The sequence below is a fragment of the Cygnus atratus genome, chromosome 6 (genome assembly GCF_013377495.2).
Source record: "Cygnus atratus isolate AKBS03 ecotype Queensland, Australia chromosome 6, CAtr_DNAZoo_HiC_assembly, whole genome shotgun sequence".
NCBI lineage: Eukaryota > Metazoa > Chordata > Aves > Anseriformes > Anatidae > Cygnus > Cygnus atratus.
Window position 1 is genome coordinate 3834342 of NC_066367.1, and position 22804 is coordinate 3857145.

The window sequence follows — 22804 nt, forward strand, 5'->3', positions numbered from 1 at the left end:
GGGTGGGGCGGGGGCGCGCGCGGCCCTTTCGGTTTCGGCTGCCGGGCTCCGGCCGCTTTTCCGCGAAGTCACGCGGGGCGCAGCCTGCCCGCGCCTGCGCGCTGCGCCCGCCCCGGCCGCCGCGCTCCTTCCTAACCTCCCCCCTTCCAACGCGGAAGGAGAGGGGAAGGAGGCGAGGCCTCCGAGCGCCGCCGCGCGCGCCTATTGGCCCGAGCGGCGGGGGCCGGGCTCCCATTGGCCCCGCGGCGAGCCCCCATGGCCGCGGCTCGGCGGCTATTTGTGGGCGCCGGCGGCGGGCGCGAGCGGAGCCGCGGGGTTGCCTCGTCCGACGGGTAAGTGCGCGCCGCCAACGGGCACTCCCAGCGGCCCCCGCCCCCCGGCTCCGCGCCCGGGGCCCTGCCCTCCCCCGGCGCTTTCGGGCACGGGGAGATGGGGTCGGGTCGCGCCCCGGCTCACCGAGGGTTCCCTCGCCTCCCCCGAGCCCCCTCCGGCAGGCAGCCCCAGCCCGAGCACCCCGCCTCGCCTCCCGCCCGCTGCGCGCGGCCCCGGCTGCCGGGCAGAGCCCTCCTCCGCGCCCCGCTCCCCGGAGCCGCCTCACCGGCCCGGCGGGGGCTTCACCTCAGCGCCCTGCGCGCTCCCCCCGGGCGGACCTCTACCTGCCCCGCTGCTGCAGCCACGGAACTCGCGGCCGCCCTGCAGTAAGCGTCAGTGCACAGCTTCTCGGCCCTGCCGGTTAACTTCACGTAACCCGCGTCTGCTTGAATGTAGCCTGAAAGTCTGAGCACTGGAACTAAAGCACAACGCACAGAACGTTTTTCCAAAAGGTCTTCACTTAAAGTGACTGAGATCCAGTCCGTTGTCAAAGCAGGTAAGTGCGAATGCAACAGTACCTGAGGAGCGAGCCCCCAGAAGAGTCTCTGCTTTTCCAGACAGACTCTTTCCACTTCCAGGAATCACAGGAGAAGTCCTGTATTGTACAAGTATCAGGTGCACAGCTGCTTACTCCCACATCCCTACTACACAAGAAAGAGCGGTAACACTGCTAGTACCCTAAATGCTGTGAGAGGGGTTCAGAGGAAAGAAATCCCAGTTTTCATAGGGTAGGGTAATTTAACTTGGAGTTATTCTTCATCAAATAATGCAGTGAGAGTCTTAATTTGCAGTTCTTCTTAAATTCTGTTTTAATTAGAACAACGTCAATATCAAAGCATCATCATACAAAACATGCTTCTGTTGGCTGGAAACACTTTTCCTTCCTACACCTTCATTTTTAATGAAAAGCTGAGTTTTCACCAATTCAGCCCAAATATTAATTATTTACACTGATTTTTGTCCCCCTCCCCAGAATGACTCAGTGGTACCAGCTACAGCAACTTGACTCCAAGTTCTTGGAGCAAGTTCACCAGCTATATGATGACAGCTTTCCCATGGAAATCAGGCAGTACCTGGCACAGTGGCTGGAAAACCAGGATTGGTAAGCACAGAAAACGACCTCCGGGTTATGTGACAAGAAGGGTTCTTGTATTTTGCTGCAGCCTGTAGCTCTGCATGTGCTAGGGAAGCAAGCTGCCAGGGGAACCTTTGCTGGTAGGACATTTCAGTAGCTGCGTGGCTGAGAGACCCAAAGAGGGGCAGGAGCGTAGCCTATTTAGAGTAACACGTACTATCTCATAATCCCCTTTAGCCCCTAAAAGAAGGGGTTGTTTTAAGACAGATCGGTTTCTTTGGCATCTCAGGCTCTTGCTAGTCACGTGCTTTGTACTTTTTCCAAAGCTTCTGTGGAGTGTCTTTCCAGAACTGTAGAACAATGTGCATGTGTGTCAGGGTCACTTTTAGCTTCCTGACATGCATGGAACAGGTAAATGAAGTCACACAGAATGTGGCGACAGTAGCACAGAGGAAAGGGAACACTTCTCTATCAAGGAAAGTGAAACAGAAGGTGAGAGAATAAAAGTGGCTTATGTTTGAAGGTAATTCTTACTGCTCGCGCATATTACAACTGGAGCTGGGGGTTAATAGTAAAGTACTCCTGCATGAGTTTCTTGAACACTGGTTGGAAGCACTTAACACAAGCACGCCTTAAATTGTTCTAGGGAACATGCAGCCAACAATGTCTCTTTTGCTACGGTGCTGTTCCACGACCTGCTGTCACAGCTCGATGATCAGTTCAGTCGATTTTTGATAGAAAACAACTTTCTGCTGCAACACAACATAAGGAAAAGCAAGCGTAACCTTCAGGTATGCCTGGGACATGTGCCTGTGTATTTGCTTGAGTGGCTTCAGTACTGCAATTGGATGTCTTTAAGACTACCCTGCCAGGAGGAATTTTTCACAACGTACTTGAGAAACCTGAATTTAAGCATTCAGAATTCAAACATTCCTATTCTCCGTTTTAAATTGGCTACAGTTAGAAAGTTAGTTTCAGTAAGAGTACGGTTACAGTTTGAGAGTTGTCGATACAGAAAGTTAGTAAGGTGTTGACTACGTATATTTGGAGCACCTACATGAATGTCATTCACTTACCCCATGCTTTCCTCAGTTAGTTTCTTTGGTGTCCTAACAAGTCAAAAGAAGATGCAGAAGAAACACAGTGGAAGAAATCCTTTCCATAGAACTACAGAATCACAACAAATAGCAGGGGACCTGTCATTATACAACAATTCTATGCATGTATCATACCGGCAAAGAAAAGGACCGAGTGATTGGTAGTGGGGCACTGCAGAACATATTCTTTGTGGACTTCATTAGTTTCCTTAGCCAGTTGTCCCATCCTCCCTGCAGGGCTCTGTGCTAGAGGATCTTCTGCAGTTACCTCCTCCACATCTGATTTCCCACACACTTAGCTTATCCTCACCATGGGTGGGTGCCTGAGGGAGTGTTTTCTGAGAACAGGACCAGCCTCTCAGTCGAGAGGGCTGGGACAACTCAGTGACTGCCAAGGCAGTACTCAGCCTAGAGCATGTTTCAGCTTGGTATGTGTGTCAAGCAGGAAGACTGAATTTGTATCCAGCCTCCTGTGTTCCTAAGAGGCAGCAAACCTCTCCCCTTTACATCCTTGAGCAAGAGCTGCCCCCATCAAACTAGAACAGCCCTTCAAAGCCAGCAGCTCCAGCTCTAATGAATGGAAGGGTGGGTCTCAAGAGAAGAGAAGCTGTCTCTAGGACTACAGTCTATTTTCTGCCTTCTTCCAGTAATGGCACAAAACAATGGAGAAGGGCTGGAGACAAGTCCCACAGTCTCTTCGTAAGCTAACAGAAATAACAGGCAGAGAAAACCCTTCTCTTAGATAGTTGCAGCAGTTGCGCTTCATGTAGTCTTGGAGCAAACAACGACCAGTGCCTCAAGGCTTAAAGTCACAAACTTTTTGCCAATTGGTTTAAAGGAAGACAAGCGATTACATTTATGAACTTTAACAATAGCCTGTCTCTAATGGCAGGATAACTTCCAAGAAGACCCAATACACATGGCAATGATCATCTACAACTGTTTGAAAGAAGAAAGGAAAATACTGAACAGTGCCCAGTTATCTAATCAGGTAAGTTAGTCTTGGGATGTCTACTGCAGTCGTATCTGCCCTTTCTTATTATTTGGGACAGAGAGTGGAGAAAGACAAAGAGCAAACAGGCTGTTTCCGCTTTGCCTAACATGATTTTTAAATATGGAAGAGTAAACACTGGCATGTACCAGTTAGTTTGAGCTGTATGAAGTATTCAGAGGAGGAAGCACCAGAAAGTAATTCTGATTCCTTGGGTAACGTAAAAGGTAAATTATTTTTAATTCCTCTGTAGTATGACCTGATGTGCTCATCAGATTTTTTTTTAAATCAAGCACTATTTCTATTTAATCAATAGTGCTTCCCTTATTTCTTCAAGATTCTAGCTTTTTTCTTCTGCATTTTACTCCCAATTTACTCTGTACTGACCAGCTGAGCTTTGGTGGTTTTCTGTGAAAGCGATGCTGCATTCTTCCTGCCCAGTTACCTTCAAGTATTGTTTTTTAAAAAAAGAAAAATCTCATTTCTTCCTTCTGAACCATAGGTAAAGCCATACGTTTCTCCCTTCCTCATCAGTTCTGACAATGCATGTCATGTTTTCCTTTCCAAGAACTGTATCGCAATAGAATTCTGCAGTAGGGAAAGTCATGCAGACTGTGTAGCTAGATGTAATCCACTTATGTAGTAATGAAGTGATGACTAACCGAGCACATTCGGGCATTGGCTTTCAACAATGGGCCTAATGTAACTGTGTCCAAAATAGCTTCTCTAAAAAGCCACTCTGGCAAAGCCACTCCCAAATGCCTTGTAGCTGTAGTACAGCTGTCAGTTTCTGTTCTGGCTCATGACACAGAAGCGTGAACTGCCTTTCCAGCATGCCAGATGGTCCAAATCAGAAAAAGAAACAAAATCTTCCTGTACTTACTGTTGACACTATGTAAAACACCATGCCCTACCTCTGCTTTCTAGTAAGTTCAAAGGTTCTCATTTCCCAAAACAAGCATAATTATAAGCATCATAAAAACCAAAGACCTCCTCTATGTTAGGGTATGCTCAGATTGTCCTGGCAGCCTGATTAAGTCTGTGATGGGGAACCTTTACCAGTTTATAGATAAATTCTTTAGATGACCTCAGCTTAAGTGCAACAATGCATCCCTGACTGTCCTGCGTTGGAAAAACAATACATGTCTAATACACATAGTATTAGATTGGATTTGGGGGGTTGGAGCTAGATGATCTTTAAGGTCCCTTCCAACCCAAGCCATTCTATGATAGTAGTTACACATGGAACAAAAATCCTGTCTTTCAAGTTAGTGCAACTCTTGCTGAGTGAAGTAATACCATAAACTTCCTAAATGAAAGCTTGCAGCTTTCAAAGGAGCTATACTGAGATCTAAGATTTATTTTACTGTCCTGTAGGAAAAATAAATGGCATAAGAGGTTATCCCATTGGCCTGTACACCAAGCTACCTTGCTCTCCCTCTTAGCCTTTTTCTCCCCATTGCCTGAATGGAAACATTTAACATAGATGTGATCCAGCCTTCAGCACAGATTTTTTTCCTGGAATATATTTAGAAAAATGCATTAAAATAAGCAAAATAGGAGAATGGATTTGTGCAAAGAAAACAGTGTTTATAGCTTTTTATTGGTATAATGAAAAATGCAGCATCACTACACAAAAGGAATTTCTTAATCCTCCCTGTTCCTTGCAAATTCACTTGAACTCTTTTATAAAACCTTGCTATGACTTATTCTCATAAGTAATGCTTTGTGAGGCTATTTGTTAACAAAAGCCACTAACTAGCATTAACAAAAAAAAACGCTACTACTCTTGGTTCACTCAGATTTGATTTCTGGTTTTGTTCTACTTGCCTCCCTCAGATGGAAGTGGGGAGCGTACAGAACACTGTGATTGGGATGCTGGACAAACAGAAGGAACTTGACACGAAAGTTAAGGCTGTAAAAAACAGTGTTATAGTAAGTATAGTATGATTACAGCTGTATTTAAAGCTATTTTTATTGATTCACACACATTGAAAAGCTTTCAGTGCATAAAAGACTTTTTAAAGTGACAAGTAAAAATAAGGTGATTGGTTTTTTGGTTTTAAACTCTTGTGAAAATATTGAGTAATTGTGGCCACCTTCATTGTGGCCACCTTCATTTACACTTCATAGGATGTGGAACAAGACATCAAGACATTAGAGGACGTGCAAGATGAATATGACTTCAAATGTAAAACCTTGCAGAATAGAGGTGAGTAATTTATCAAGGATGTGCCTTATTGCATGCAGTTCATAAGAGTAAACTCTGCTGTCTTATGTCAGGAAGCTAAACTACATGATATGCAGCCAAACTTACTGATCACGTCCCTCCCTCATCAGTTCTGCTGAAGCCTAAATTCCCCAAAATGGATTCTCTTAATCTGATCTTACAAGGGAGCCTTTTTGCTAACGCAGCATTCCTTTGTCCTTGACTTCCATTTGCCCCTAGAAATAGCAAACACTATAGACTCTGTGACCACACAGGGTTCATTCTATAGATCTTTTTGACTCTGTTTCAAAACAAACGAACAAAAGACCCTTCAGTTTCCAACACAAATTTACAGTCGATTAGCCCATAGAAGAGGGCTGACTACTACCTTGAGTCATAGTCTTGGTCTTTGTAGTTGGTGCACTTCCACAAGTGGATGGGAGCCTCTAACTTAAGGTCAGTAGGGCCTCTGTATGGGAGCTATCAGCATGGGCTTCTCTCAGAGGGCTGTAAATATCCTCCCTTGAAGTAAGAGTTAACTTTAGTTTCCAGGTTAGGTAACATGAGTGATTCATGTCTGAAGTCAGCATGAGGAAAAAAAAGCACGTCTACACAATAAAGAATTCCACTTAAAATAATGACATCAAAAGCAAACTCATATCAGATACTTTGTCTTGCATTGATGCTGTAAGTGGAGAGTCCTTTCAAAAGAGAGAAGAGAAAAAAATCTAGAAGGCCCAAATATTTCCTCCCTTAAGCTTTGCAGATATACTTCAGTTGACATTAGCCATGAAGTTCTCTTCCTCCGTGGTTTCCCTCACCCCCTGCTTACTTCTCTGTTCTCACAAGGCCTGCTGCTGCCCTTTAGCCTCAGCTTCACAGTTTGGACTTATTTTTACAGAGCATGAGCCCAATGGTGTGTCACAGGAGGAATATAAGAAAGAACAGATGAATCTCAAGAAGATGTTCTTGTTACTTGACATCAAGAGAAAGGTAGTGCATTAGTTTTCTTTTCAGAAGGCAACAGCACTTTATTTTGAATGCACGTTCGTTGTTTTCATTAGGTTGACATATCAAATCATAGCAATTTTTTTCTGCTCTCACTTCAAGCTGGATTTTGTTCTCTCAATCCTTCCTGGAAATCTAGAATATCACTAAGCAGTTATATTTCTCTTCTAGCAGCCTTTCTTTATCAAACTGTTAGGTAAAGCTACAAGAACAATGAGAGAAATTAACGCAATATCGATCATGTTTTTGAGGAAAAAACAACTAAGATGTTTACAGCTATGTTTTAGTTAAGCGTGCTGCTCATTCTTATTGCAGTGTTGAAGTCTCCAGCAAGCACTGGGTGGTCCCAAATATATACTTGGGACACTGGCTCTTTAGAATACTGAATATACATCATTTCTCCACTTAATCTAGCAAATACTCCAGCTAAAAAGAAGTAGATGTTATGGGAAACATCCTCTGCTGGTAGAAACTATTACTCTGAGGTCCTTGCAAAGTTTTACAAAACACAGAATTAGCTAAAACAGCACTTAGCTTTTTTTGTATTAAAAATTTTTAATAAACAGGGTAATTTAACATTCCCTATAGGAAGTGGTGAACAAGATAATACAGCTGTTGAACACCACAGAGCACACACAGAGTGCTCTTATTAATGAGGAGCTGGTGGAGTGGAAACACAGACAACAGACTGCATGTATTGGTGGCCCACCCAATGCCTGCCTTGACCAGCTACAGAACTGGTAAGTCTCCAGACAAGGACTGGGTTGGCCAAACACTTGAAGTGTGTTACGAAGGAGCACCAGATCTGTCAAATACACTGATTATTTATGTTATGCGCTTTCATTCTGTCACAGCGTAACTACATGTCACTGATTTTTTTTTTTTTTTACTTCACCACATTTCCAGTGCAAAAGTGTTCTTTGTGCACTGTGTACTCCTTAGACCTTAGAGACGGTTACCTTGCTGGTGTCTCAACATTATTACAATACAAAAAACATGCTAAAAGTAATGACACCCTGTAATTGTAGGTTCACCATTGTTGCTGAAAGCCTGCAGCAAGTTCGTCAGCAGCTCAAAAAGCTTGAGGAACTGGAGCAGAAGCTTACTTATGACCCCGATCCCATCACAAAAAACAAGCAAGTTCTGCAGGACCGAACACACAGTCTTTTCAAACAGCTTATCCAGAGGTAACAGACAAAAAGGGTCTTTTTGCAACTGTGAATAAATGGATGGAATCTTCCTTTCTGTTTGCTCAGGATTTCAGGCACACTAACTTTGCATTTTCTGAGGTTTTCCTAAGTGTGTTACAAACATAAAGTAACTATTTTTTGAGATTTATCCTGTTTCACCTTTCCACGGGTTTAGGCCTGTGGAAAAGGTTTTGTGACCTGTCATCCTGTAAGTCAGCAGGAGCTTGCTACAACATGCAGTAATTACAAAATCAAGCTCCTCGTCTGTCAATCCATTTCTTGCTTTCAGCTGCATAAAGATAACCAGTTCAAAAGGCAATCCCCTGCTCATCCAGCACTAAAAGCTATTTTTTGATTAATTATTTATTTTAAAGAGTGAGGCTGTTTTATGTGTTATGTCCTGCACTAGCAACTAACACTGAATCCCTAGATAGTTTATCTAGCTCTTGGGTGTGTGTTACAACACTAAGCATAAGAATTTAGCAAGCTGAAAATAGCAAGTGAAGCAACGCTCCTCATTTGGATTATGTGAGTTGCATCAGTGTTTACACACTGTTTGATTTCAGGGAAGTCTGAGATAGCAGTTCCATCCTACCTAAGGGTTGTGTTTCCTAAATGCATGAATGGCTCACAAAGTCACTTTACGCTTTAAACATTCCTAGGCCTGCTGAAACGAGCAAAAGAAAGCCACACAGAACTCTGTATCCATTGAAACAGAATGAATTAGTGTGCAGTACTACTAGGAAATCACCATTCTTTTGAAATTTGTTTTGTATGTAGCTTCATATACCTTAAAGAAAACACTGATAAATGAAATTGTCTTTAATCTATTCTTTCCATAGCTCCTTTGTGGTAGAGAGACAGCCTTGCATGCCAACCCACCCTCAGAGGCCATTAGTCCTTAAGACAGGCGTACAGTTCACTGTGAAGCTCAGGTATGTTTTCCCCTTCTTTTGCAGGGAGCCTTTCATTTTGTTGGCTTCCTACAGCTGGGAGGAGTGCACACATTACACAGTAGCCAAAGTGCTGAGGTCAAGGGGATGAGCAAAGTGCCAAGCGGCAGGGGGATGTCTTCTATCATAGTTTAACTTGCATTCAGGTTTTACCCTTTACTAGGCGTGGTGACAATTGAGTGTCTGAGAAATACAACCAGATAGTAGATCAGATACATGCAGGCTATTTTTTCCATGCAAAGTAACTCATTTGCCAGTCTATTTTTCCTCTAAAGCAGGAACTTGGGTCAGTTCTGCAGACACTGCTACTTTATCCTGTCACTACACATTACCTTGTAACACATTACCTACAGGAGCACCCCTGGGGCCCATACATGTTGCTGAGCTGTGCTGCTCAAATATACCTGTGATAAGCAGCGCTATAGCAGAGAAGCTGTCTTTTGTAGTTCAGTCATTTATTTGTTTTTAATTTCTTTCCAGATTGCTGGTGAAATTGCAGGAACTGAACTACAACCTGAAAGTGAAAGTTTTGTTTGATAAGTATGTTGCATTTTTCTCATTCTTCTCTATGAGAAAGCTAAGCAGGCCTCATGTTCAGAAATCCAGAAGGCAGTCATATTAAGTGTTGGAGTAGGCTGGTTCTCCATCACAATAGGCACATCCTTCCCCTATGCCCCTGGTCTAAGTCTTTCTCCCCAGTTTTGTGGCATGTCACAAAGGACAGAAGGCCTCAAGTTCTTACTGCCAGCCATGTTCATGTGTGCTGAGGAGAGCTCACTACTGCTAGGTCGGCCTGGGCACAGAACAGCACTTGGTCAGCATGTGCACGGCTGAAGCACTTCTCTCTGCTGTGGATGTTTCACTTGTGCTAGCACAGAAAGCAGAGATGAAAGCATAGAATTGAACTCTGTTTCCAGGCACATATAGCTTCCCTACTTTTCAGTTGTCTTTAGAATATCCTGTGTTTTGGATAGCCCTTAGCGAGGAATCTGTTAATTCTAAAGCTGTCTTGCATTAGAGGTATAAACTTTCTCCCTTTAACATGTTTTCAACTAGTGAGATCTTAGAGTAATCGATACAGGCTTCTACCTGAACTTTCACAAGCAAGCTCAGCTCTTTATAAACAACCTAGTTTGGGTGAATTTAACACTTGCTTTAAGGGCATGGAAGCGTAACAGACTCTCCAAAGTCACAACAGTGGCTATAAAGGCACAAAAGGGATTTGTCTTCCTATTTGAGTCTTCAAGGGCCATTCTTTTCGCTTGAAACAGCTCTAGGGTCCAAAAACTAGCATGGAGTGGATGAAAAGAAAAGAAATTCTTATTTGGAAGCAGAGGCTTTGAGAAGTGTACCAGATAATGCAACTCAGTAGAATTGTGAGTGGTGGGAAAACTGATTTAATTGATGCACTGATTTCTTCAGCAAGTGATGTGGTTTAAAAGCAGATTTAAAGAAAGTATATCTCATTTCAGAGAGAGAGTTAAAACCTAGGCACCCATAAAAAAAAAAGCACGAACCTCAGTAAAAAGATAGCTTGTGTAAGGCAATGTTTGTTTTGACTGCTTGAACCAATTGACTCTTGCACAACAGATTTCACAGAAGCATTTTACCAGTTCTCAGTCAGCTATTAAAAAACAAATTTGCTGTGTCTGTGGCAGAATCTTTAGATGATTTTATTTTATTTTTTTTTGACAGAGATGTAAGCGAAAAGAACTCAGTCAAAGGGTATGTGGCATCACAGTTTGATATACTAACGTTGGGTTCTTTCAATGGATTTCAGACCTCTAATTCTTTTTTCTTTGTGAAGGTTCAGGAAATTTAATATTCTGGGAACAAACACAAAAGTAATGAACATGGAAGAATCTACTAACGGAAGTCTAGCAGCAGAGTTCAGGCATTTGGTAGGGGATTTTTTCTTTTATTGACATATCCATTTAATTGTGTGGGCAGAGGGTGTGGTAGGAAGCAGACAATTTGCTTTTATTGTTGAAGTCAGCGTTTACTTTCGTAAAAAAAAAAAAAAGGAACTGTGAACAAACATCTCTCTTCAAAATCTTTGGCCTGTTTCAGCTGAAATACTTATTGCTGATTGCCTTTCTGGCCCTATTTCAATGAAAAGTATTTGCTGCCATACCGCTTATCCTGTAATGAGCATGTTGGAGGAGTAAGAGAAAGAAGCCTAGAAGAACTATTTTGGGCTTTTCAGGGGAGGATCCATAGACAGAGAAGCATAGAGTAATTTAAAGATATTTGGCATTGGAAGAAGAAAATTGTCTAAGAGGGAGCAACTACAAGAAATTCAGTGCCTTCAGGAGACTATAAAACACCTAACTTGCAGATTATGAGGTAAATCAGATTGGTTTCATCATTACAACAGAAAAAGGAAAAAAATGCAAGTCTTGAACCTGATAACATGGAAGTCTCCCTTCATTGTCCAGAAGGGACACTACTAATGTCCAGAGTTTTGTTCAATTCAGAGGTGTACTTTCGATAAACCAGTATTTTATCTGATCCTTCCTGATTTCGTACTGCTTCTGTTGCTATAAGGCCTCTTGTATAAAGACACAGTACCTGCTTTCACAGCTGAATGCGTTATAAAAGAGTAGTATACATTATAATGCTTTCACTTTCACAGCTTGGAAACAAATAGGACCAGACACTGGTGCAGCAAGTTTATATGCAGTTGAGCAGCTAGGGCACACAAGCATTTGCATCCACTACTGCTTTCATTTGTGAAAAAGGTAAATGAGTGACAGCTTTGTTTGTTTGCAGCAACTGAAAGAACAGAAAAACGCAGGAAGCAGAACAAATGAGGTATGCAACGCTAACCTTGTTCATAAAGCTTTTGCATGACACCAAGATGACATTCAAACATTTAAGACAATGCTCCACTCAGCCCCGTGAAGAAACACACAGGAGACAGACTACCAGTCAAGTTCGGTGTTTCTAAGAAGTTACCTATGTAGGAAACGTCTGCAAATGAGAACTACTGCCAGAATGATCCCTCTCAACTCTCCCTCATTGGCATCTAGCTTTAACGCGACTTTGCAGAAATGAGAAATTTTTCTGTGGCTTCTGGTAGCAGCCAAAAAGAGATGAATAAAGTACCCATTATAACATACAGTTTTAGGAAGTTAGCATTATCACTTAACTGTGGCCTGTAAACCATCTCTGAAGTCCAGAGTAAGGAGCATCCCAAAACAAGCAACTTCAGAGAAAAGGGTTTTCCCATAATAAATCCCTTCCCCTCCCCTCTAGGGATTTTCAGGCCCTGAAAGATTTTTTCAGTCCCTGAAAGGTTTTCTTAAATTTTTCCTCCTTCTTCAAAGGGTCCTCTCATCGTAACAGAAGAACTTCATTCCCTGAGTTTTGAGACACAGCTGTGCCAGCCTGGCTTAGTAATAGACCTTGAGGTATGTCTTAAATGAAAGAGATGGAATTAGCTTCCTCTGTCACTGATGATGACAATTAAGACAGTACGAGCAGAGAATTAAGATGGAAACAGGTTTGTGGGTACTATAAAGAAGGACTTCAGCAGGGATACAGGATAGTCTGACATGTTTCCTCCTGTGTCTCTTTCAGACCACGTCCCTTCCCATTGTTGTGATCTCAAACGTGAGCCAGCTTCCAAGCGGATGGGCTTCTATCTTATGGTTCAACATGCTGTCTACTGACCCCAAGGTATTTGCAAAACAAAAAACCTTTCTACCTCTCTGTGCAAGGTGAGCTTCCACAGTTCCTGAAATTGTATTAATGTAGGTTTTAAGCATCAGTTGCATGCAAGTGGCTGCTACATTTTTGCCCTGCAGATGACTGCTAACAGCTTTTGAGCATGGAGAGGGAGGCAGAATGACTTACTGACCCTACCCCCAACAGGGCAGTGTTTGGAACCCACAAAGGGAAATTATTTATTGTATTCAGTATACACAGTGAGAAGCCAAATAAATGTTCAAAAATGCAAACCCTGTGATCTGGGAATCTGACCCACTGGGAGAAGACCTACCCAAAGCAGAGTCCCAGAAACTGCTCTTCCCGGTAAAGAGTCCCCATCAGAATAGCAGTCAGGTTTTGAGGGTTGTCTCAAGCTGACATACATTCTCACATCTGCATTTGTTCAGGCACTGCACTTTCATAAATTCAAGTGGCAATCCAAAGTTAATGTTTACTAACTGTATGTTGTATTTTTCCCTTCCATTCTAGAACTTGTCCTTCTTTCTGAATCCACCTTATGCAAAGTGGTCTAAACTTTCTGAAGTTCTGAGCTGGCAGTTTTCTTCTGTGACAAAGAGAGGCCTTAATGCAGATCAATTGAGCATGCTGGGAGAGAAGCTACTTGGTATGGTCTGCTTCTACCACTTTTAGTTCCACTGAACAAGCAGATGGCCAGTTTATGTTTTCTGCAATCTGTTTTAAGTTTTCACTTCCTCTCAAGCCTTTTCCCCTTATACAATATCACACTGTAGCAATACAATTTTTTCTAGCTTTCCACTTGATAGAGTTTGCAAAAGAAGGTCAGGTCATGAAAAAATCTGCAGTCCTATCCTAGGAGTTCATGCGATAGGGCATTGCTAGCTGGAGCTACTTCTGCCTGTCGAAGAAGTTCTAAACATACATAGTAAACATGTATTGATATACCTGTCCTCAGCTACGGGGAACGTTTATACTGTATACACAGAGATGCCATACCAAAGTGCAGGCACTATGAAACTATTAAGAGATGCCAAATTAAATGTCTCCCAGGCCAGAGTCCTTAGTAAAAGCATCATCAGCCATAGGTTTTGTTCTCTAAACTCCTGGTCCGTTTGCCTGATAGACAGGGCACCCATCACAGCTACTGACTTAGCATAGTGGACTCAGGATAAAATACCATTGATTCAGTATATTCCCCTATTCCTTAGGTTTCAGAAAGCATTTATATTTCAAGCGCTTTAGGAAGTCTAGGTATCAAGTACAACATTCCAGACTCTTTAATTCCCTTTCTCTAGTTTCCCAGAGACATAAGATCTGACAAAAAAAAAAAACTCCTTAATTTAAATAGGTTACCTTTTAAAAGTCTGTAAGGAGACTCATTTTTGTTAGTCTGATTAATCATAATGAAGACAAAGCAACCTCTGACATTTCTATGGTCAACTTTATTTCAGAACTTAAGAGATCTTTGTCAAGCTCTGGTAACAGTAAGGATGCTATTTAAGTCTCATCTCTACAGCTAAAAGTATTTCACCACGGAAAAAAAAATTCAGGACGTTGAACATTATGTATTCAGGATCCTTTAATGCAAGGGGATGCAGAATCTAACAGGGTGCCAGGATACAACTCACCTACTGCTTTTGTGATGTGAACATTGATCTCTTGGTCTCTAATATTAGCAGTATCAGAAACAAGCTTCCTTAGCCCAATTTGTTTTTAAAGAAAAAGAAATGAGAGGGAAAAGAAGATTTCTGTCTTTATTGAAATTCATAGCTTGGTCTGTACTGGAAAGAATTGTGCCCTGAATACAGTCAGGGTCCACAAAGCTACTGTAGTCATGGCATAGGATTTTCTTTGAAGTTTTGATGCAATTATGAAACACTGACATTAAAACAAGGAGAGGGAGTAATTACAACAGGAATGAGAAGAGTCCATGGTTGGGGCAGACCCAGGAGTCAGAGTTCCTGGGTTAAAAGCCTATAAGTCACCAGAGTTGAGAACAGAAAAGTTCTTAATCTCAGGAAAAAAAAAAAGTTGCAGGGTCTGTTCAACTCCTACATAAAAGCTTATAGTTTGAAAAAAAAAAAATCTTCTACAGCAAAATGCTTCCAGGAAGAGAATTAACTAGTAAATACTAGGTGTAGTACAGCGTAGAAAATGTCAGAATGAATTAGTTCCCATTAGGCAAGGTGCGCATTGCACTCTGGGGGCCACATTTGGTCAGTCTCATGCAGTGAACTTCTTCAGAGGGGACCTCTGCAAGCTCTCCCTCCAGTAGCCTATAAAATGCAATAGCCTTCCATTTCTTTCCTTTCTTAGCCCACCACTTCAGAGTTGCAAGTTAACACTCAGAACTTGCTCCTCTAATTCCTTTCAGTCTTTTTAAGTAACTTACGGAACATGACTGATGTCCATTTACTCTGTTCAGGGCCAACAAGCGGAGGAGCTCATGATGGTCTTATTCCTTGGACAAGATTCTGCAAGGTATGAACTCAGTTTAAAAACTGAGAGGGTTTTATTTATTTATTCCTGCCCAGGCCAGAAGCAGATCCTTTCCTGTGTTCTGAAACCAGCATAGTCAGTTGCACAAGAGTTAACCAGTCACGTCTGTGAGTACTGTAGGTTCAGGCAGCCTTTTCTCTCTCACTGCCTCTTGCCTTACGATTCAGTACATGACTCATTCCCAGTAGTTTCTGTTGTTCTTTAATAGCGGCACAGAAAGGAGGGGAAAAGTCATAAAGAGAAGAATATGGGGGTGTTGGAGAAGAAAAGGGGAGAAATATGCAAAAGCAGGAAGATGATGGCACTGAGACTGAGAGCTTGCTTCCTCTCCATTTAACAAAACTCATGCTTCATTTTCTCCATTCTCCTCCCCCCCACCCTACCTCTGAATTTCAGGAAAATATAAATGACAAAAATTTCCCTTTTTGGCTGTGGATTGAGGGGATTCTGGAGCTTATTAAGAAACATCTCCTGTGTCTCTGGAATGATGGGTAAGACCTGAATGAAGCTAACAAAGATGTGGTCATTGCCTCAAAGCTTTCACTTGGGTTAACAGTTGCATTATCAGGTTGGGAGATTGTACTGACACTTGGGATCGAGTCAAGTGCAACTCACAGACAGAAAATCCTGAGGCAACCAATTTCTAGCAGTGAGGAAGTCTTGACTGAGGCAACTGCTTAAAGCAAAAACATTGGATGACCAAGCTGTGCTATTTAAGTCTCAGAAGAGAAGGGCTCTGAATATTCAGTTGTGTTTTTTTTTTTTTTTCCTTTTTAAGTAGAGTCTCTTTCACCATAAGTAGGTTCTTCCCACACCACAGAACAGAGCCTGTCTTGTGTTTGTCAGGGAAGACTAAAATACAAAGTATAATTCATAAAGTGATCATCCATCTTAAAAAAAAAAGAAACCCACAAACAGTACTTGTGAGTGTCCTGTAGGTGGCAGCAGCCAGACTTTATCTGCAGTAACAGCCCAGAAAGGAGTCTTTACCAGTAGTGTTATAAGACTGTGCAAAATTGAAAATCAGTTTCATTTATCCTTTAGTACTATTTTAGCAAACCTTGAGCGCTGGTATTGCAGATTTCAGAAATAACTTGTGCCAGAAACAGGTTTGGCTACAACGACAACTGTGCATTGTAGTTGGTTATTTAAGCTAGGCTCAGACATTATGAAATCCTGTTAACAGCTCACTTGCTGCAGAGTATCCCACAAGTCTGCAGACTTGCTCTTACTACATTCAACAGACTTCAAATTATTACCCCTAGGTCAAGATGAGTTCAGTCTAAACCTTGTTTCACTGCCTAAAACACAATGAGCAGATGACAAGAACACAACAGCTTCACAGACTCCCCTTGTATGCACGTTGCTACGCATTACAGCTACAAGAACACTTGCCTTTCTTCATATGTGAGGGATAGGAAGGCAGAAGACTTGTTATGCAAAGTACACTTATTACCCACAGAACATATTTGTTACATACAGCACGCTATCTAAAAGACAGAATAAGACACCTGAAGTTTCTAAACAAAACCATGCTTATTTAGTAGATTTTGTGCAAAGAGCATTTTCCCTAGCAATACACAGAAGCACAGCTATTTCTCAAACCTTTATTGTTATTAACAAAGTACTTTGAGGAATTAACAGTGCAAAGAAATTCTGACCTTTTTGGGGGGGCTTGATCAGAGTTCTGACCTATTGCTGGCTTATACAACTCCCTACCAGTACTTGTCCAGGCCAGCCTGTTTTTTATTTTTTCGAATTACTTCCACATGGGCCTCCTTGCCTACACAAATAACTTGCTGAGCATAATGTATTTATGGGGTAGAAGTTACACAAGCTTAACAAGTGATATAGATAACATGCACAAGGAATAAAATTAATCACTCAAATGTATGGATGCAGTCTGGTAGCTAGCAAGCTTTGTTTCATCAGCTGAAGAGGAAAAAATCACTGATCCTTAATACAGTTTTGAAGTTAAAATTGGATTTAACCCTATTGCATACACATAACTTGACTTCTACCTCCACAGCCTACTTTTGATAGAAAATATATATATGTATATATTATTGCGAGCTCAGAAAAACATTTGGGTAAGCCACCAAGCAAAAGGACAAGTGATGAGAAGAGCAGAGATGATTCATGGCTTCCACAGGGCAGCTCCAGTCCTGCTCACTTCCCAGCTGTTCACAGGACAAAGCTTTCTATGAGGCTTTCATAAATACTTCAGTTCTTTAAAATGACAAAAGCTTTTTAGTTTTCCTAGCTAGACCAGCACAGCCTATTTTATTTTTTTATTGAGATGCTAACTCAACTTTTTCTTTTTGACATTACAGCTGCATCATGGGATTCATCAGTAAAGAGAAAGAACGCGCTCTGTTGAAGGACCAAAGTCCAGGAACATTCTTACTAAGGTTCAGTGAAAGCAGCAGAGAGGGAGCAATCACATTTACTTGGGTAGAAGGATCTCAAAACGGTAAGTTGGTAACAGAGAACGCCTTGATCTTCAAAACATATGCTTACATCAGAACACTTAGTCTTTACGCTCGTCTCTTTCACACAGAGAACCAATGCAATACACCACCCAGCAGTCCCACCCTTACAAGCTACAGGCCACAAACCACAGTAGATCCGTGCCTTACTGGGTACAGTTCATAAGCCATACAATTGATTAAGTAGAACTATTAAAACTTCCCCAATACTGCTTCTGACCTGGAAGTTTGTTGAGAACAAACCACCTGGGCTGTGTACAGACACACACAAATCTGTGCCTCTCTCCCTCTCTCCAGCCCTGTATCACCTTCCCCATCAGCTGTTTCTCTCCCAGGAATTGTTCACCGCAGCCTTGTTCAGTCCCCCGGACTATTGTTCTCTGCCCTACTTCATCTTGTATGCAACTTCTTTTCTTGAACATCTTTCTTTAACTCATTCAATTTGTTCCTTCCTTCTCTTGTTCTTCTCAGATGAACCATGTATTCACTTACCTCATTTTCCTTGCAGTTCTCCTTCCTCCTGCTTCCAGGAATGGTCAGACAAGCAACTTGACAACACTATTACCTAGGCCACTTCTCTCACTGTCTTTCAAGGAAGCCTAGAGGCTCTAAAGTTGCAAAAACATGTAACCTCCCTTGAGACCTGTCAAGCTTTTCCCCTTATCACACTGCTTAAATCAACCCCACCTGCCAGGATGCTGCAGCTGTTGACATTTAACTTGGATAAGCCCAAGACCTGTAACAGCTGGGGGAGAAAGTGCTGAGTGTACTTGAATCACCTCTTTTTTCTTTCTCCTTGTTGCCTTCATACCTGAGGCATCCAAAAACTGAGCAAAGAAGGGTGCTAGCATTTGGGGCTTTCAGGAAGGCTTTATGGGTCTCCATTTTTCCTAAGAGCCCCAGTGGTGTACTAGGGTCAAAGTTTCTAATAGGCAATAGAGCTTGAATGGCATCATCTGGCAGAAGGTCAGTAAGGCAGCACAGCTTCAATGAGTTCATGAAATACTGTGGTTCATTTCCGTGGACAGGTTACCCCATCACTCTGAACACAAAACACACCTACAGCCATCGCTATATGCTGTCCCTCCCAAATGCCTGCCTACTCCTCAAAACTGGTGTGCTCACTTTGAAAGTAAGCCTTTTGCTCACTTGACCTGCAGCTTTTCTGGACAGTTTTAGAAAAAGCTTTGAAACCACCTTTAAGAGTCATTTCTTCTCTCTTCTGTAGAGCCCCAGTTCCATTCAGTAGAACCGTACACCAAGAAGGAGCTCTCTGCTGTTACCTTCCCTGATATCATCCGCAACTACAAAGTGATGGCAGCTGAGAACATTCCTGAAAATCCACTGAGATTTCTGTACCCAGATATTCCCAAAGACAATGCCTTTGGCAAGTACTACTCCAGGCCTAAGGAGGGTGAGTGCTATAAACGGTTCACGTAGCATAAGTGTGTTTGTTCTTGAGGTAGGTGGGAACTGGGTAATTCCTGTGGCATAGAAAGAAAGGGCAGCAGTTGGATCGAACGTCTTGGCAGCCTAACCTAAAGTTTGAGTGCTGCTCAGATGAAGAACAGGCACCTGAGCTACTCAGTAGGTTAAGAAGAAGTCTGTTTTTAAAGAGGAACAACACAAGTTCTGATTAGCTCAAAAAAATGTCTCTGTCCCGCTAATTCATTTTGTTTGCCTGTGATGTATTTAGAGATGTAGGTTCCCACTAACAGCTGGAACCACGACAGTCATATTTGACTCTTGCACTACACTGAGACTGGCTGTGTGGTCTCAGTACTTGAAGCTGTAGGGGAGGTTTTGTTTCCCAGTGTCAATAAGGAAAAAGCAAAAAGCAAAATCTGACTAAAAGTGAAATGAATTAACCATAGTGCTATAAAACGCACAAGAAAGACCTCTGTATTATTAGGGTCACAAGCTTTATTTGGAACAAAAAAGATGGCAATGGGAGGTAAACCTGATAAAAAACAAGGTTTTTTTTTTTTTTTTTTCTCTCATTAAAGCCCCAGAGCCTATGGATTTGGACGGTCCCAAGGGAAACGGCTACATCAAGACTGAGTTAATCTCTGTTTCTGAAGTGTAAGTTTCCATGTAAATGCTGGATTGCCAGGAACCGAGCATAAGTTTTCAGCTGTAGTTCACCCATCTTCATGATATTTAAGGTGCCCCTAACAAATCTTTCCTCTCTGAGGATATGATCATGCCACATTCATGAACCGCTGTCATTGAAACAATTGACATTTTTACATTCAAAAAAAAGTTGTAGGCAGTCACACTAGCTAATAATTCCATGAAAAGCAAGTTCTTAAACAGTTGTTGGGCTTGTTTGATAAGAAAGTAGGTCTCCATGTATTCCTGTTGTTCACTGAAAGCCATGCTTGCTTTGCAAAGCATGGTACATTTCTTTTTGGCTAGGTCTTCTTCTCAAGAGAGCCCATGAGTGGAACTTTTGCACTCTGAGCCAGCCATGGTAGCCCAGCTGTGCCTCACTTCTTTAGTGAAGGTTGATCTTTTATCTCTGTTGTTTTCTTCCTATTAGCCACCCTTCTAGGCTCCAGTCTCCAGAAAATCTGCTGCCCATGTCTCCTGAAGAGTTCGATGAGGTGTCTCGGATGGTGGGTCCGGCGGAGATTGACACTGTGGTACACATCATAAACCAGCCTTTTGGGGGAAGATTTAGCTAAACTTGCATTCCTCCCCTCACTCCTCTCCTCCCCATTCAAAAATACATCAGCCAGTTGACACAAGCTACCACTTCCAAATGCTTCTCTTCAAATATGTGAAGAGAAACTGGGAACTGAGAGTTAAACTTGGTTGCTTTAAGTTGATGTTTGCACTTTTCAGTGGGGATAGTAGTGAGGAACAGTAAAGCAAAGCTTCCAAAACGTTTCCCCTTCCCCTTACAGGCGGGCGGAAGGAATAATAATGTTGTAGTCCTTCATGTGGTGATGGGGATAGGGAGGGAAGCTGGAGTAGGCACACAGCTTTGAAGCACTGCTGTACCTCTAAGGTAGTGCCTGTTAACAGACTTGTATTATCTTTTTATTACACTAAAGGGAAAAAAAAATAAAGCTAAATTAAGGGATGACTTTCCCACACACACCCACCCCACAGCAGTTTGAGCACCAGATTCACACCTTAGTATATTTGGGGAAGACCTCACTGTGCTCCATGGTCAGCAAAGGCTGTAGAGCACTGGGGCTTTACTTAGCTTGTATAATTGACATGTACTTTCCTTGTTGCAGATGTGTTCAGCATATTCAACTTAAAGGTTGAGCTTTTGACTGCATCATTAACCAGCTGATTAGCTTACGCATCCTGCTCTACAGTCAATGACTTGGTGACAAGCTTCACTCCAATTCTTTGGGAAGGCCCTAGGTAATTAAAAGCATACGTTTCTCAACCTGAAGGTCCACAATTTTTAACTAGTGGGAATATAAGCAGCAGTCTGAGTAGGCTCCATATACGCACAATTTTTGTTTAAAGTTTCATTAAAGAATATCCCATTGACAGTATACTGTGCCAGGGCAAAGGAAGAGAGAAGGATAAGAAAGAGGGGTCCTCACAAGAGTGAGGGGGAGAAACGTGCATTTAAGTGAATTTGGTAAATGTAACATTTAAAGTACTTTGCTGTACATGAAAGGATGTCAGAGGAAAGCTAGTTCTTCTGCAGAGGCTCTCTGTTCAGAAAGCTTGCACCTTCTGCTTCTGAAGAACTTTGACAGCTTTGAATCTTTTTCTGCATCACAGAAAGGGGAGGAGAGAAACATGCTGCAGGTAGATATGCCACACTGAACCTGTGTGATACTGAAGTTTGGCCTAGGTTTCTTTTATAGAAGCATGGCATACTGCTCTGCAGGAAAACATAAGCCAAAAAATGTTATCCACGTTTCATTTTTGCTTGTTTCTTAAGGCAGAGTCTTCTTGGGTAGGATGTTTCGCACAATCTTTCACATAAAGAGCACTTACGAAAACACCTTGAAGCTGTATTGGCACATGCTGAGCTTGCAGCTCAATGTATAACAATCAAGACTAAAGCTTTACAGATTGCAGTCATACTGTTTGGCAGCACTATCAGACAAAACAAGAACCTACTCTTAGAGTAAAAAATGGGTTTGTTTTTACTCACTGTGCTTAATTAACCACAGTGAAGATCCGGTCAGTGGTAGCTTTTACAGTAAAACATGCCAGGTGGAATGGAACTTAATTTTCTCATGTACTATGAAACAGGGCATTTAATTGCTGAATAGCTAGAAGACTCAACAAACTTTGATAATTGATTTTGCAATTAGGGAGAGGGCACAGGAAAGTGAAAAGCTATATTGAGTAATAGGTACTAAAGATAGCATATCCTGCTGCTAAGGCATAAAATTGTGCTTCTGTCAGAGGAGGAACAGATTTGTTTTTCAGCGCATTTGAAGATAATTAACAACTCAGTTAAGATGCAAGGTTGTCTTAAAGCAGTGCATCTCTTGGACTAAGGGCATGTATTAGTCCAGACTGCTAATTTGCATACAGCCACTCAGAAGGACTCCAGAACACGAATGCTGGATCCCCCATGTTCAGGTAGAGTTGCTAGCGTAGCTTCTGACCCTACTGCTATCCCTTCCCAGTGCCTGGGAGGACAGCATTGGCCAACATGGCTCAGGAACTGCAGAGCTGCTTTGCAACCATTCAGATATGCTGAATTGATCGGCTGCTTCTTTGAAAATAACTAACTAGTTCAGTTTAGTGTATTCTGCCCAGGAAGACCACCATGCCCCTGCAAAAGCTCAAGGGAAAGAAAATTTGAAGGGCCTACAGCAAAGTATGTACTTAAATGGAAAGTATTGTTAAACTGTCTTATTTTTGGTACCCTAGGTTACTGAGGCTAACAGAATATCACAACTGGTGACCTAATGCTTTAGTCTTTGCATGAATAGCTGAATGTGAGCCTTTATTGTAATGTAGGATCAGACATTTTTTTTCCCTGGAGCTACACCTTGTACCAATGTTCTATATGCAAGTCTATTTTCATTACTTTTAAACTTCAGTTTTTATCAACCAGGATGAAATTTTCTTGTGAGACTTAAAACAACAGCCTTACTCATAACTGTGTCTTTACATGGCCAGTAGTCCCAAAATCATCTTTTTTTTCCAATGGAATATTATTTTGTCATTTTAAATAAATGGAAGTGTCCTTCTTCATGGGTTTTGGCTATTTCTATTCTAATAACGTTGTGTCTGTC

At 42.0% G+C, this 22804-nt stretch overlaps 1 protein-coding gene across 3 annotated transcripts; it reads left to right on the top strand.

Moving 5' to 3' along the window:
* Positions 1–86: 86 nt before the first annotated feature.
* STAT1 (signal transducer and activator of transcription 1) lies at positions 87–22759 on the top strand. 3 transcript variants are annotated; one of them, XM_035572428.2, is made up of 24 exons: positions 87–332; positions 1346–1474; positions 2094–2238; positions 3437–3535; positions 5375–5470; positions 5669–5747; positions 6646–6737; positions 7341–7492; positions 7781–7939; positions 8785–8877; positions 9376–9435; positions 10591–10620; positions 10703–10796; positions 11668–11709; positions 12225–12308; positions 12478–12576; positions 13096–13231; positions 15011–15066; positions 15481–15575; positions 17418–17557; positions 18802–18987; positions 19580–19655; positions 20116–20218; positions 20822–22759. In XM_035572428.2, the coding sequence occupies exons 1-24, from the start codon at positions 256–258 to the stop codon at positions 20843–20845; spliced, it is 2346 nt and encodes a 781-aa protein (XP_035428321.1). In that variant the 5' UTR covers positions 87–255; the 3' UTR covers positions 20846–22759. The 3 variants fall into 3 exon arrangements, with proteins under 3 accessions (XP_035428321.1, XP_035428330.1, XP_035428334.1); XM_035572437.2 differs by having other exon boundaries at positions 155–332; positions 20116–20191; XM_035572441.2 differs by lacking the exon at positions 87–332 and adding an exon at positions 570–868.
* The last annotated feature ends 45 nt before the right edge of the window (positions 22760–22804 follow it).